The 16122-nt window shown below is 40.1% G+C and overlaps 1 protein-coding gene across 1 annotated transcript; it reads right to left on the minus strand.

The window, feature by feature from the left end:
• Window positions 1-6340: 6340 nt before the first annotated feature.
• Window positions 6341-7248, minus strand: LOC118719964 (adenosine 5'-monophosphoramidase HINT3-like). The gene has a single exon (XM_036439851.2). It carries the CDS (start codon window positions 7246-7248, stop codon window positions 6733-6735), a length of 516 nt encoding a protein of 171 aa, XP_036295744.1. The 3' UTR covers window positions 6341-6732.
• Window positions 7249-16122: the final 8874 nt, after the last annotated feature.

Raw genomic sequence — 16122 nt, forward strand, 5'->3', positions numbered from 1 at the left:
GAAGGTCAGATAAAGAGCTTCACAGACAAGAAAAAGTTAAAGGAGTTCATCAACACCATACCAGGATTACATGAAATGCTGAAGGGTATTCTTTTAGAAGAGGAAGAAGAAGAAAAAAGTAAAGGTAAAAATTATGAACAACAAAAAGACATCAAATACATACCTACCAACAAGTGAATCTAAAATTCAAGTGAATAAAAAATTTGAAGGACAGAATGGACTGGTGAAAATCTTACACCTATGGATAAAGAAGACAGGGGCGGGGGTAAGGGCACAGGGTGGAGTTGGGAATCAGGTGGAGGGGAGCAATGGGGGAGGAGGAGAGAAAAAGGAACACCTGTTAATCTGAACAATAAAGATTTATTTTAAAAAAAGAATAACAATACAAATGATTAAAAACTGGACAGAAGATCTTAATAAGGCATTCATTCAAAAAAGAGATAAAAATATACAGGGCCAATAATGATAAGATTTTTAACCTTAACCAGGGAAATGCTGATTAAACTAATATTAATATATTGGTATTCTCAATATTTTCTTAATATAATCTAACTGTATTCTTGATATATACATGGTATATTTGTCTCAGGATTATTGTTATATTTGAATATTATTATATCTAAAGATACCACTTCACACACTAGCATGGATATAATTTAAAAAATAGTTAATAACATGTTGGTGAGGATATTAATAAACTGGAACCTTCAAACATCACTGGTGGAAATGTATAATACTGCAACTGCTGTGGGAAAATCTAGCAGTTCCTCAAAAGGTTAAGCATAGAGTTGCCATATGATCCAGCAATTCCACTTCTAGGAACATATTCAAGAATATTAAAAATAGGTGTTAACAAAATTTGTACATGAATGTTCATAACAGCATAATTCATTTTAGTACAAAATTGGAAACAACCCAAATGTCAATCAACTTATGATTAGATAAATAAAATGTGGTCATATATAATATGATATGATATAAATAGACAATAAAAAGAGATAAAGTACTGCTGCTTGCCTACAGCATGAAAGCATCTTGAAAACATTGTTAGTGAAAGAAGTCAGAAACAAAATTTCACATTTTATATTATTTCATTTATCCAAGATGTCCAGAATTAGAAACTCTATAGATATAGAAATTTATCTTGTCTGGTAAGGTTTCATTAGGGTGGGTTGGGATGAAATAGTGAGTGACTGCCAATGCTGGATTCCTTTGGAAAATGATGAAAATATTCTAAAATTGATTGTGGTGATAGTTACACAATTGTGTGAATATACTAAAAACATTGAACTGTACACTTTAAATAGGTATATTGTACAGTACATAAATTATATTTCAATGCATTATCTTAAAATGGCTAAAGTAATAATTACGTCTCAATAGAGCTATTACTTTTAAATGGATTAACATGGTCTTCAGAAAAACAATCTTCAGATGTAAACAATAATCCTGAGACAAAATTTACCATGAATGTTCCCTTGAAATTTTAGTCAGCTTTGTTTATGGTAAATAAAATTAACTTTCCATAAACTCTCTACTACAACTTTCTATTTCCACCCAGTTTTTGTCCTATAGTTTGCTTTGTTTCATTCTGGTAAAAATATTTTAATTTAGGACACACTACACTTCTTATACCTTGATCGAAGCACATCTGAGGTAACTTGCATATAAAATTGAACCTCTCTGCCACTGTTGCTTTCAGTAGAGTCTTATTTATTTATACCTATTTTAACTTTTAAAAAATATATTTTTATTGATCTCAGAGAGGAAGGGAGAGGGAGAGAGTTAGAAACATCAATGATGAGAGAGAATTACTGATTAGCTGCCTCCAACATGCCACCTCCTGGGGATCTGCCCACAACCCAGGCATGTGCCCTGTCTAACCAGAATCAAACCATGACCTCCTGGTTCATAGGTCAACGCTCAACCACTGAGACACAGCAACCAGGCCTGATTTTAACTTTTAACTAAAAAATGCCTATTTTGTGGAGAAAACTAGGAGGTTGATAATTGTGAACTGTCACACACTAGCATCTTTTTGTGGCAGACTAACAGAGCTCATGGATACATACAACATAGCTTTATACAGCAACATATAACCTTTATACAACTTCTCAAAGAGGTTACGATAAACACATTCATTAACAGACCCAAATATCTAGCTTCTCTATGGTATATAAAAATAAGAATCAAAGTATATAAACTTACTGTAACTTGTGCTTAGTAATCAATTTTTCAGTATTCTTCATACTTACAAATGATGTGAACATCCAATCACTATATATTAATTAAGTTAACATTAGTAAAGTTTTTAAGTTACCTAAAGATCTGAGAAATTATCTTTGCCAACACTATAAAACTTTTTTTTTAAATGCAACCTTTCAGTTCCTTTTTAAAAAAATATATTTTATTGATTTTGTACAGAGAGGAAGGGAGAGAGATACAGAGCTAGAAACATCGATGAGAGAGAGTCATCTATCAGCCGCCTCTTGCACACCCCCCACTGGGGATATGCCCCCAACCAAGGTACATGCCCTTGATCGGAATTGAACCCGGGTCCCTTTAGTCCCCAAGCTGACACTCTATCCATTGAGCCAAACTGGTTTCGGCAAACACTATAAAACTTAATTATGGTTGAAATAAAGTTTGTCAGAATAATAATTCAACTAGGTTAAACATAAATTTAAATTTTCATACTCTTAAGCATTTAGCAGACTTAATGTTAGCTTATTCAATCAACAAACCTGTATAAATTTAAGAAAAATATAATCCAAGTAGAATAAAAATCTAAACATATATTATACTTAACACTGATTACCAGAGAAGACATAGCTGTTTCTATTAAACCAAAAATATTAAACTAACCTCATTTTCCAAAGATTTACCTAAATTATGTGAATCTTAATTCTAAAAACATTTGTAAGTTTACTTTTTATTTTTTAACACATTGAAAGTATTGGAAGTTCAATGTCCTCATTTTCTGGAAATTTTAGGAATATTACTTTTATATAATATAAGCACTTATTTATCTCTAAGCCAATCAGAATAGATCTTCAAGATTGCTTACAACTCAATTTGGTAATAACATTTGGAGATAGGAAACTATTACAAACACAAAGAGAGATAAAAGCCTTTCCAAATTACAGACAGAAACAATCACACACAGAGAAAAACCATACAGTTTCAATTCCATTTTAGCTCTGAGTCAAGAGTAAACACATCACAAAACTTATCTATCTCATCAAAAGCCATTCTCTTCTCAATGGGTAAGAGTCTGTAATTGATTAGAGCTCAAAATAAATAAATAGCCCTTGCTCATGTGGGTCCTTTGGTTGAGTGTCCTCCCCTGCACCAAAGGATCATGATTTCTATTGCCAGTCTGGGCGTTACCCAGCATGCAAATTCAATCCCAGGTCAAGATGTGTGCAGGATGCAGTTGGATGTTTTTCTCTCTCCTTCTCTTCCTCTCTCTCTAGAAAATCAAGAAAAACACATTTTAAAAATAGATATACAACCCCCCCTTTTTTTTAATTGATGGAGGCTTTTGTAAATTTTATAATACAGTCTTGATAACTTTAAATTTTAATTTTTTTGCACAAAAATATGACTATTTTAGATTCATTGCATGTTCAGGAATTTTACCATGAGGTGAACTACCAATAGAAATTTTATTTTATTATTATTATTATTATTTTTTGCTTTTTTAAAAAAAATATATATTTTATTGATTTTGTACAGAGAGGAAGGGAGAGAGATAGAGAGCCAGAAACATCGATGAGAGAGAGTCATCGATCAGCTGCCTCTTGCACACCCCCCACTGGGGATATGCCCACAACTAAGGTACATGCTCTTGACCGGAATCGAACCCGGGTCCCTTCAGTCCCCAAGCCAATGCTCTATCCATTGAGCCAAACCTGTTTCGGCTATTATTTTTTTAATATATTTTTTATTGATTTTTCACAGAGAGGAATGGAGAGGGATAGAGAGCTAGAAACATCAATGAGAGAGAATCATCGACCAGCTGCCTCCTGCACAATCCATTCAGGAGATGTGCCTGCAACGAATGTACATGCCCTTGACCGGAATTGAACCCGGGACCTTTCAGGCCACAGGCCGACGCTCTATCCACTGAGCCAAACCGGTTTCGGCCCAATAGAAATTTTACTTACTACTTTAGGAACAGCTTTTTGTCCAGTGCAATTAAATTTTCTTGAATATTCACTTATTTATATTAGCATATTTAAATTGATCTGAAAACGTGGTTACTTTTTTACTGTCAAATTTAATACTCTACCAACAATCTTAGTTTACCATGTAAATATTAGTGGAAAGGATTATTTGCATTCTTGAGTAGGCCCTGAGCATTCCTGGTGCTAGGCTGGATTTAGATATAGGGCAGCTGCTGTTGGCCAAGTCTCTGTCTATTACCTGTGTCCTGATCTGAGCTGGGCCAAATTTCTGTCGCTTGTGTCCTGATCTGAGCTGGGCATCATAGGGTAATATCATGTAAGGAAAAATATCCTATAAGTAAATTACATCTAGAAAATTTTTACTTTACAAAATTTTCATTTGTAATACTAACAGCAAGACACCCATGTAAAACACACATGGTGTCTAAATAAGACAAAGGAAAATCATTTGGGCAAAAATAAAAAGGATCCCAAATCAATTATATAGAAAAGTTTCCTTTATTAACTTTTGGTCAAGAATATGTTTGTATATTTTCAGAAAACAACTCCAAGACCATGTGGATGCCTGCAACAGAGAGGAATTGACAGGTCTGCTCCAACCACCAAGACAAGAGGAGAAACAGTCCAAAGATGAAGGACGCTAACGACGCCTAGCCATGCTAGCAGTCAGCAGCTGTGCTTCACTGCAGGTTGCCCAGGTCCAAACCAGAGAGGGTCGGACCTGCATTGCCACCATGTGCCCACCATCCAGATATCATTGCTGACATGTACACATAAGAAACTATTTGACATTGAAACGGGGACACAGAACTGTTGGACAATGAAATTGGGACTCAAACATTTTTTGTTATTATAAGATTATTTCTAGTCTGCAGAGGCAAGATTTTTTAAAGGAAAGAAATGGGGGGGGATAGATACAGAGGTAAAGAAGCATTGAACAGAATGTCAAACTATAGCGGGAAGGCAGGGGAGTTTTAACACATGTGTCAAACACAAGGCCCACGGGCCAAATCCGTCCCGCCAGGCCTTGCAATGTGGCCCGCACCGCGCTGTCATCACTGCACTCCGCTGCGTTTCCATCACAATGACAGTTTATGACTGTTCAGTAAACCATTTGGCCCGCGATTTAGGCTGGATTTTAGATTTTGGCCCCTTCTCTGATTGAGTTCGACACCCCTACTAGGAGATCAACCGAAGGACTTGTAGGCATGTATATAAGCATAACCAATGGATACAAGACACTGCGGGGGGGGGGGGGGGGGGGGGGGGGGGAGAGGGTAGGTGAGGGCATGTACTAGGGGGTAGGGGAGGTTGCGGGGAGGTCAACGGGGGAATAAAAGGAGACATATGTACTACTATTTGTAATATTTCAAACAATAATAGATAGATAGATATAGATAGATAAACAGAAAAGATTAACAAAACAGATCATTTGCCATCTTTCACTCAACAGAAACAAAATCACCATGTAACATTAATCCATTTCCAGAGATCACTGAATGGTCAGACAAATAAAACCAAAATAGCTGGCATAAAAAATCAAGCAAGTATTGAGAAACAACCACATTTTTACTCAGTTATCAGTGGAGAAGAATCTGGAACACAGGACCAAGAACCAGCTTTACCATTTGATATCTCAATCACCAGTCAGGAACAGAGCACAAAAAGGGCTCTGAGATGCCCGGTTACCAGGGTTGGAATAAACAGGGATCCCATCTGAGTCATTGCACCAAACTGTCAAAGACACTATGCACTGGACAATTAAGGACATAATATTATTCGGGCTATTGCAACAGGGAGAACATCTCAAAGAAAAGAAAGAGCAGGCTAAGATTTACAGAGGTGGTTACACAAAGGAGTCATGAAGAGACTGGACAGTGAGCCTTATCTGAAGGATGGAGGCAGTTCTCAAAAAGTACCAGGGCAGAGTGGTCCTTTATGGTTAGTTGTTTGGAACACAAATGGGTGGGAATATTTTTCAACTGACCATACTTTCTGGAAGCACAGAGCTCAGATAAAGTTCAACATTGCCACATGACATATAATATTTTTCATTTTTATTTTTTAATTTTTATTTTTGTGTGTAATACAGTACTCTTTACTTTGAAATATGTACAAAATTATGCAACTGTCAAGAGATAGTTAATATCTTTTCTCTTTCATAATAAAACTCTAACAAAGTACTTTCTATACCCGTTCATTCTTCATAATAATCACTATTATAAATGACAATAATGAGAAATGAAAATACTTGAACTTTTAAAAAATACAGAGCTCTTCTTGATTAACAGAATTTGTTTTAATGAAATTTTATCTATAATATCTTATATCTTAGACAAATAACCATTAAAGAAGTCAATGCAGAGTATTCATATAACTATATTACAGATCTCAGGAAACAGACATTCAAAAAAGACTTAAGGCTACCCAGTAATAGCCTCTTATAAAACCCAACAAACCTTACCATTGTAATTTGATTTAAAAGGGGCCAAAATATCAGTTTCTGTTGAGCCAAGAATACGAAAATCTTCCACTGCTGTCATTATGATGTTCTTAGTTTTTCAAGCAAATAGTCAGCTGTGATGAACCAATAGGAATTCGGTCTATAAATCAATTTTGATATGAAGCCAAACTCAGTGACTGGTGCTATGACATGAAGGTGCAAGTGGGAAATGGAGCAGAATGGTGGCATAAGAAAACCCATTCTCACATTTGTGAAGTCAGTGAAATTATTCTTTTTAAGAATGGTTTTTCCAATAGTAACCATGTTCTCAACAAATCCTATTTGCTCTTTCTTTAGCTCTGTGCAGTTTCCAATATGCTGCTTTGGCGCCACAAGATAATGATGAGATGCTGCTGGTTTAATATCTTTAAAGCAAACTAGATTTTCATCCTCACAGTACAGGAACTCGGTGTCCTCCTCCTCCACGATCCGGCAGAACACGCACTGGCTGTTGGAGCGCGGTGGCTTTGAGGTAGACCCGGTAGGTCTTTGGGCGGTCTTACCGCCGGTCACTCCGCCGGAGCCACTGGGGGAGCCACTGGGCGCATCGGCCATCCCGCCTGCCCGCCCCCCCGCCCCCCCACCCCCCGCCCCGCAGCCCAGCGCCTCGCCTTCTCAGGGACCACGGAACAAACACAGGGCCTCAATCGAGCCCGCCTCCAGCACCGGCTCGGTTTCACCTCCAGGCGTCGCTGCGGGCCTGGCGCTGGGCGGAATTGGGCGCACGTGCCCATCCCGGCGGACGCCAGGGGGAGGGCGGCCCAGTGCGGGGCCTCGCAGTCAGCGCCCCTATTTTTCCTTTTCAAAGTGAGGAGGGAAGGGGAGTTCAATCTCACAATGTATGAGAGAGAGAAGAGAGAGGAGGACAGAGGAGGACAGAGGAGGAGAGAGGAGGAGAGAGGAGAGAGGAGAAAGAGAGAGGAGAGAGGAGGAGAGAGGAGGAGAGAGGGGAGAGAGGAGAGACAGAGAGAGAAGAGAGAGAGAGAGAGAGAGAGAGAGAGAGAGAGAGAGAGAGAGAGAGAGAGAGAGAGAGAGATTTTAAAACGAAACTATTTATATATCCAAAAATGACAGGGAAACAGCCAGAACTCTTTTAATTTTTTTTTCAAAATGTGTAATTAATATTTCTTTCCCCAGCAACTCCCAGAATTACCTCATAATTTGGAGTGAATGTAAATTTAACTGAAGAATGAAACTTGACAACCATTTTTTCACTTTTGCCTTTTTTTCCTTATTTTTCTAGGGAATTGACTAGTAAATCCATATCATTTAACTAAACACATGCATTTCATTATATTTCCCTCAATTAAACCTAACAAACTATGTTCTCTCAAACAACCAATATTTCATACAACCTCAAAGAATGTGATTAGTCCCAAAGAAAAATGAAGTTTTCACTTGATGGAAAAATTGTCAATGACACTTCTCAGCTCTGTGCATATGTTCATGCTATCCTGCCATCAAATATTGTGATAACTGGACACCTTACATTTTCCAAATATCTGTTGGTTATTAAGTTTATTGAAACAAAATATATAAAAATTTAAGCATTTTCACCTGGCAGGAAGAAATCCCATAGCATATGACAGGGGAATGTGGACATATAAGTAATTAAACAGATATAATCATTACTCTGGCTTTATTTTAAAAAGTTTTATTTTCATCTCAAATTTGAAATATCATAAAACAGCTCCTAAATGAGTGGAAAACATTCAGTCATACAGTTGTATGTATTGAATTATGTTGTGTGTTTTTTGGTAACAACAAAAAACAGAAAAGGAGCAGAGTGCTTTCATAAAGAATACCGTTCTATAAACAAAAGCCATATGTAGTCTTTGAGACTTATCAAACTCTGTTTATTAAAATGTCTACCTTGTACAGTGGCTAGGACAATGTATATACTGTTCTGTAGCTAACCTGTCTTTCCCCACTGGTGCCATTGCCCTCTACGAGAGTTACCTTTCCTAGCTAAGGTCGTTTTACAGAGACTTCAGAAGGAAACAAGAGCCCAGAATCTCAGGTCCAGAAATCCTAACCCAGCTGTGATTAAAATTTTCCTGACCTTACCAGATCCTTTACATAGCTCTGAGCTGGTTTAGAATAAAAGACCTGAGGTACAGAAGGTGCATCTTTTTTTTTTTTTTTTTAAAGTGTATTTGTTGACAGAAGCCAAATGGTCATAGAAAATAAGTCTGGCCGAAGCCGGTTTGGCTCAGTGGTAGAGCATCGGTCTGCGGACTGAAAGGTCCCAGGTTCGATTCTGGTCAAGGGCATGCGCCTTGGTTGCGGGCACATCCCCGGTAGGGGGTGTGCAAGAGGCAGCTGGTCAATGTTTCTCTCTCATCAACTTTTCTAGCTCTCTATATCTCTCTTCCTTTCTCTCTGTTAAAAATCAATAAAATATATTAGAAAAAAGAAAATAAGTCTGTACTATGCCTTGAAAATTACTACATTTGGCTCAGAAAATGGTGGTTGAATAGGCAAACTTTTCTTGAACCTTCTCCCAGAGTCAGATTGCAAAGAAAACTAGACTTCTTCAGCTGAAGTCCAGCTGAAGAGGAGGAACATCAAGGAAGGACAGAAAACATCTGGAGACTGGTAGGAAGGGTGAGGTTGCAAGAGGGGCTGACCTATCCATGAATGAGGAGGAATCACTACGGGAGGGTGTTTTACTTAAGATAGAGACCCAGAACCCAGGGTGGGCTCCACAGCTGGGAGCACCAGAGCCAAGACCAGTGACCTACTTAACACCCATCTATGAAAGGTGGCAGGGCTGCTGGCTGCTGTGGAGTCTGGAGCTGGTAGACCAGGAGACAGATAGAAAGCCTCAGATATATATATATATATATATATATATATATATATATATATATATATATACACACACACACACACACACACACACACACACACACATATACACACCATGTTTCCCCGAGACTAAGACATCCTCTGAAAATAAGACCTAGCACATGGAAAGATAAGATATCCCCTGAAAATAAGACCTAGTGCAACTTTGGGAGAAAAAATTAATATAAGACACTGTCTTATTTTCGGGGAAACAGGATATATATATATATATATATATATATATATATATAGTTTGTGTGTGTGTTTTACTCTAGAACACAGATTTCATTTGCAGCTACTCACCAGAGGCTTTTGATGTAGAGACTGTGGTTCAGACTCCAGGTGCCTAAAGAAAGGCTAGGTTGGGAAAAGTGGGGGGTGGGGGATGGGGAAGAGCTAGCCACTCCTAGTAGCCTCAGCACAGCAAAAGAAAAAAAAAAATCCTAGGTGATACAGCCTGCCCCACTATTAGGATCCCTGCCTGCCACACACTGCATCTTGACATTCGCAAAGGAGATAGCGAAAGGGGCCAAGCCTACAAGTTTGAAAAGTTTCAGGGAGCATCTGTCTCTGGGTGGGTTGGGGGTGGGACTATCCAACCCACTATCCTGGGAACCCGTCTGGTGCTTTCCTCACAAGGGAGAGCTGATAAAAACTCCGGGTTTCTGGCTGAACCCGCTGGATTGCATATGGGGATCTCTGCCCAGCTGTGGGCAGAGTAATATTCTGAGCTATTCCGTTGCTGGAATAGTTCTCAGAAAGGGAAACACCGATCACTTTCCCTGAAATCTGAACAATATCTCTCCCTCATGGGAGACCCAGAGGTCTAGACTCCTGATTTCTTTGTCTGGAACACCACCACCCAGCTGACAGTGGAGAGCTAGAACCCATTGCTCTGTCAGGCATCTGCTGACTGAGACTGTTTGCTCCTTTGCTCCTCGCCCTGCTGGACTGCCTTCCCCCTCAGCTCCTTACCCCTCTTGCAGCTCTCTCTTCCTCCTGGCCCAAGAAAGCGCCTGCTGCTGCCAGGCTTCTCTCCACTCCCAGCCAGCCGGACTGCAAGCTCTGGGCTGCAGGATCTGTGCTTTTCTCCCTTCTTCTCTCCCTGTTTATTCCAGGTTGCTCACCTTTAGATGTTTCCGTGTGTGAGGCTCTCGGGCCTTGATCTGTGTAGAGCAGGGATTTCTTTGTTAAATTATAGTTGGTTAACTTGTTGAAATTTCAGGGTGACAGGATAAGGAGCACTGTCACTCCACCATTTCTCTGATGTCCCCACTCCCCGCCCCCTTTAATAATAGTTGGTAATGTCTCTCAGTGTTTGATTCCCATCTCTTGAATTCCTAGAAAATTATAACTTCAAACTAAATATTTTTCTATAACCTATTGCCATTCTCATTTGTATCACTTTTCAGCCACCCTTATTACCAGGAGAGGTGATATTCCTCCATAACATGTATATTAAATACGTGCTACCTTTGTGTATCATTGTATGTGTGAATGTGGGGGAAAGGAGTCTCTAAAACAGAGTTGAAAGAAACGTGGTGCCCATTCAACAGAATATGAATATATATATATATATATATATATATATATATATATATATTCTAAAAGAGATCCATTTTTTTAAATAAATTTTTATTGTTCATATTATTACAAATGTTCCTTCCCCCCCCTTCTCACCCCACCCTCTGCCCTTTCCCCACCCCCCATTGTCCTCATCCATAGGTGCACAGTTTATATTCAGTCTCTTCCCACATCCCCCTCTCCCCTTTTCCCCAAGAATAAACAGTTCACTCCCCTTCCATACCTCTGATTCTATTATATTCAACAGTTAATATTGTTCCTCAGATTTTTTTTTTTTAGTTTCCTTGGTTTTTAGATTCACTTGTTGATAGTTACGTATTTGTTGTTCATAATTTTTATCTTTATTTACTTTCTCTTCTGAAAGAACCCCCTTCAGCAATTCATATAATTCTGGTTTGGTGGTGATGAACTCCTTTAGCTTTTTTTTATTAGTGAAGCTCTTTATCTGACCTTCGAATCTGAGTGATAGCTTTGCTGGATAGATTATCTTTGGCTGTAGGTTCTTGCTATTCATCACCTTAAATATTTCTTGCCATTCCCGTCTGGCCTGCATGGTTTCTGTTGAGAAATCAGCTGACAATCATATAGGTGCTCCTTTATAGGTAACTACCTTCTTTGCTCTTGCTTCTTTTAATATTCTCTCTTTGTCTTTTGCTCTTGGAATCTTAATTATGATTTGTCTTGGTGTGGTCCTCTTTGGATTCCTTTTGTTTGGAGTTCTGCGGACTTCCTGGACTTGTAAGTCTATTTCTTTCACCAGGTGGGGAAAGTTTTCTGTCACTATTTCTTTCAGTATGTTTTCGATATCTTGCTCTCTCCCATCTTCTGGGACCCCCATAATTCTGATGTTGGTTCGCTTGAAGTTGTCCCAGAGGTTTCTTACATTATCTTCAACTTTCTGGATTCTCTGGCCTTCTTGCATCTGCGGAGGAGTGTCTTCTGGCTCTTTATGTTCCAAATCTTTGGCTTGATTCTTGCAATCTTCCATTCTGTTTTTAGGACTCCATAAAATATTTTTTATTTCAGACAATGTATTCTTTATTTCTTGTTGATCCCTTATTATTTCTAGTTGATCCCTTTTCATATCCTCATAGGTCTTGTTTATTTTATCGGCCTTTTCTAGGAGATTCTTGAACAACCTTATAAGTGTGGTTTTGAACTCTATATCCAGTCGCTTTTTGTCCTCCATTTCTTTCGTTTGTGATCTATTGGGTCGGCAACTAAGTACTTGCGGATTTTTTAAAGAAAATCAAAGACAATTTTTTCATGGAACTAAATAACTTTATTCTGTAATGTATTGCCCATTTTGATCAATGACCTTTTACCATCTTTCAGGCAGCATCATAATCCCACGTTCAAAAAACTTCTGGTTTTTATTAGCAAAAAACTGAATCAGGTACGATTTGACATCATCATCATTATTGAAATTTTTACCATTGAAGGAGTTTTGTAAAGATCGAAACAAAAAGTAATCAGATGGTGCAAGGTCAGGACTATATGGTGGATGTGGCAAAACATCCCAACCAAGCTCCATTAATTTTTGCCGAGTGACCAAAGATGTGTGTGGCCTTGCATTGTCATGATGGAATACAACACCTTTTCTATTTGTCAATTCGGGCTGCTTTTCTTCAACTGCATTGTTTAATTTCGTTAGTTGTTCAATGTAGACATCAGAATTGATCGTTCGGTTGGGTGGTAAGAGTTCAAAGTAGACAATTCCTTTGTAATCCCACCAAACTGATAACAAAACCTTCTTTTGATGAATATCAGCTTTTGATGTTGTTTGAGTTGGTTCACCTGGCCTGCTCCACGATCTTTTCCACTTGATATTGTTGTAAACAACCCATTTTTCATCGCCAGTTATCAGTCGTTTTAAAAATGGATCATTTTCATTACGTTTCTTTAGCAAATCGCAGCTGCTAATGCGTTGCGTTAACTGTGATTCTTTCAGTTCGTGAGGAACCCATGTATCGAGTTTTTGAACATAGCCAAGTTGTTTTAAGTGATTTTCAATGCATGTATGTGATACATGAAGCTTCTCTGCAATCTCACGTGTTGTACTGTGACAGTCCGAATTGATTATTGCTTTGATTAGGGCGTCATCAACTTCAACTGGACGACCAGAGCGTTTTTCATCTTTGAGTGAAAAATCACCAGAACGAAATTTGGCAAACCAATTTTGACACTGCCGTTCTTTTAAGGCTTCGTCACCATAAACAGCACATAACTTTTTATGAGCTTGCAATGCGTTTTTCCCTTGTGGAAATAAAAAAGCAAAATATGACGAAAATGTTCCTTTTGATTTTCCATTTTTCAACGAACGCCAAACGAAAACTACAAAACAGATCAAAAAACCTTTTTCACTGATTAACAGCTGAATAGCCAACTACCAAATAACAAAATGTGTTTTACATTTGTACTACGTCTGCAAACCTAAAAATTCAACTGAAGCCATATGTGTGTGAAACCCGCAATTACTTAGCTGCCGACCCAATATTTGGTTTAGGCATTTTCTCAGGCAGCTTTCCTGATGGGGCGGGGTTTCAGAGTGGAGCCTACAGCCTTGGCTTCCGTCAGCCCCGCCCTATGAGACTCCTGAGACTCAGGGTCCTTCAGTACTTGTTGCGAGCGCCTCTGAGAGAAAGGTGCCCTCGATTTTCGCCTGCTGCCAAACTGTCTATGCTCTCCCCCAATGAGTCTGGTATTGGGGTTCAGTTCAGATGGTAGTGGGATTGGAGGTGGCGTTCAGAGCAGTCTGGAGCCCCTGTCTCCTTCCCGTCAGGGCAATCCCGCAGCACAGCCGGCCGTCCGGCCCTTCTCTGCGCGCAGTGTGCGCGCCTCCGGGACCTCCTTTTGCCGCTTCCCCAGAGTCCCGCCTTACAGCCCGGCTCCCTATGGATGAGCCTGGGTCCCCGGGGTCTGGCCTAGAATTGGGGTTCAGAGCAGTTGGAGCTGGGCCCAGCACAGTCGGAGCTTTTCTCTCCTTCCCGCTTGGGACCGCCAGCCAGGCACTCGGCCTCCCTCCTCTCCGGCTCTGTCCTCTCCGCGCGCGCCGCGTGTCTCCGTACCTTGGGCTTTTACAGCTCCTCCGCGCTTCCTTCTGGTTTTCTCCTTGCTTCTCATTGTAGAATTTCCAGTCAGTCGACTTTCCTGTAGTTCTGGGTAATGTCCATTTTATATTTTAGTTGTATTTTGTTGAAATTGTTGTGTGCGGCTGCGGCTAGTTGCCTACCCGAGCAGCCATCTTGGATTCTCCTCTTCTAGTATTCTTTGGGTATCTTGCTCTCTCTCTTCTTCTGGAATCCCCATAATTCTGATGTTGGTTCGCTTGAAATTGTCCCAGAGGTTTCTTACACTATCTTCAACTTTCTGGATTCTCTTATCTTCTCCCTTCTGCAGAGGAGTGTCCTCTGGCTCTTTGTGTTCTAAATGTTTGTCTTGATTCTTGCGATCTTCCAGTCTGTTTTTAGGACTTTGTATAATATTTTTTATTTCAGACAATGTTTTCTTCATTTCTAATTGCTCCTTTTTCATATCCTCATAGGTGTCATTTATTTTATCGGCCTTTTTTAGGATATTGTTGAATATCCTTATAACTGTAGTTTTGAACACAATGTCCAATCTTTTCTTTTCCTCCCTCTCCTTCCTTTGTGTCCTTCTTCTTGTCTGCATTTTAGTTGTTTCCCTGATTTGATGGAATAGCTTTGTGTGCTAGGTGTTCTGGTAGAGCCCAGTAGCACAGCCTTCCCAGTTACCTGCGATGGACAGTCTTGGTGTAGCCCTTTGTGGGCTGTGTGTGCAGTCTTGTTGTTAAGCCTTGCTTATTGTTGGTATCACTGGGAAGCGTTGATCTCCAAGCCAATTGGCTGTGAGGATCAGCAGTGTCTCAGCTAGGAGGGCTTCTGTACTCCGCTTGGATGGGGTGGGGTCTCGGGGTGGCGCAGACAATCTTTGGTTCCCTGTCAGTCTCGCCTTAGAAAAGTCCTGTTCCTGGTGAGTTTCGGAAGATTGGTTGCAGACTTGCGCACCTCTTTGGTAAAGGTGCAGACAAATTTTGGATTCTGGCCAGTCCCTCCTTAAGAGAAAGCCAGCCTCTGGCAGAGCTTCTGTGCTCAGCCACAGATGGGGTGGAGTCTCAGGTTGGTGCAGACAAACTTTGTTTTCCCTTCGGCTCCTCCCCAAGTCCCACAGTAATGGCCTCTGGCTTCACACACCTCCAAGAGATCTCTGCCCGCTGCCTGACAGTCTGACCTCTCCCTGTCTGGGGCCGTCTATCAGAGCAATAGGGTGATTCTGTTTTCCTCTCGGACAAGAAAGCCAGCATCAGGTTAGCTGTTCGCCCTCTCCATGCCTGGAGTAAGCCAGTAGCGAACTCAGCCCGGCCCGCCCTCTCTGCGTGCTGACAGTAAGCCAGCAGCAATCTCGGTCCGGCCCTTCCTCTCCCCGTGCCAGGAGTAAGCCAGCACCTTTTCCCGCACACAGTTCTCCGTACCTTCACAGTTCCTGAGGTTCAGCGTGCTTTCTCTCTCCTTGCCAGATGGCAGAGCCTCCTCTCAGCTAGCCTTCCAGCGCTTCAGGGCAAATGCCTCCCCTGTTTTTCAGTTCTAAATTCAAATTTGTTGTGGTAGGCTGCATTCGGGTGTCTACCCTATGCCGCCATCTTGGTTTCTCTCCACAAATTTATTTTTAAATGTGATAATATCGTTAACATTTTAAGAATAAATAAAGTATACCTTTGAAGAAACATGCAAGTAGGTAATTTTAGGTATTTTTTAAAAAATATATATTTTATTGATTTTTCTTACAGAGAGGAAGGGAGAGAGATAGAGAGCTAGAAACATCGATGAGAGAGAAACATCGAATCCCGGCAACAAATGTACATGCCCTTGACCAGAATCGAACCTGGGACCTTTTAGTCTGCAGACTGATGCTCTACCACTGAGCCAAACTGGTTTCGGCAATTTTAGTTATTCTTACCAGACCTGATTTAGACAT

This window comes from Pipistrellus kuhlii, unplaced genomic scaffold (genome assembly GCF_014108245.1).
Source record: "Pipistrellus kuhlii isolate mPipKuh1 unplaced genomic scaffold, mPipKuh1.p scaffold_m20_p_16, whole genome shotgun sequence".
In the NCBI taxonomy this organism is placed as follows: Eukaryota; Metazoa; Chordata; class Mammalia; order Chiroptera; family Vespertilionidae; genus Pipistrellus; species Pipistrellus kuhlii.

Excerpts from the sequence above, each read along its gene's own strand:
- LOC118719964 (XM_036439851.2), bottom strand. The coding sequence starts at position 7,248 with ATGGCCGATGCGCCCAGTGGCTCCCCCAGTGGCTCCGGCGGAGTGACC.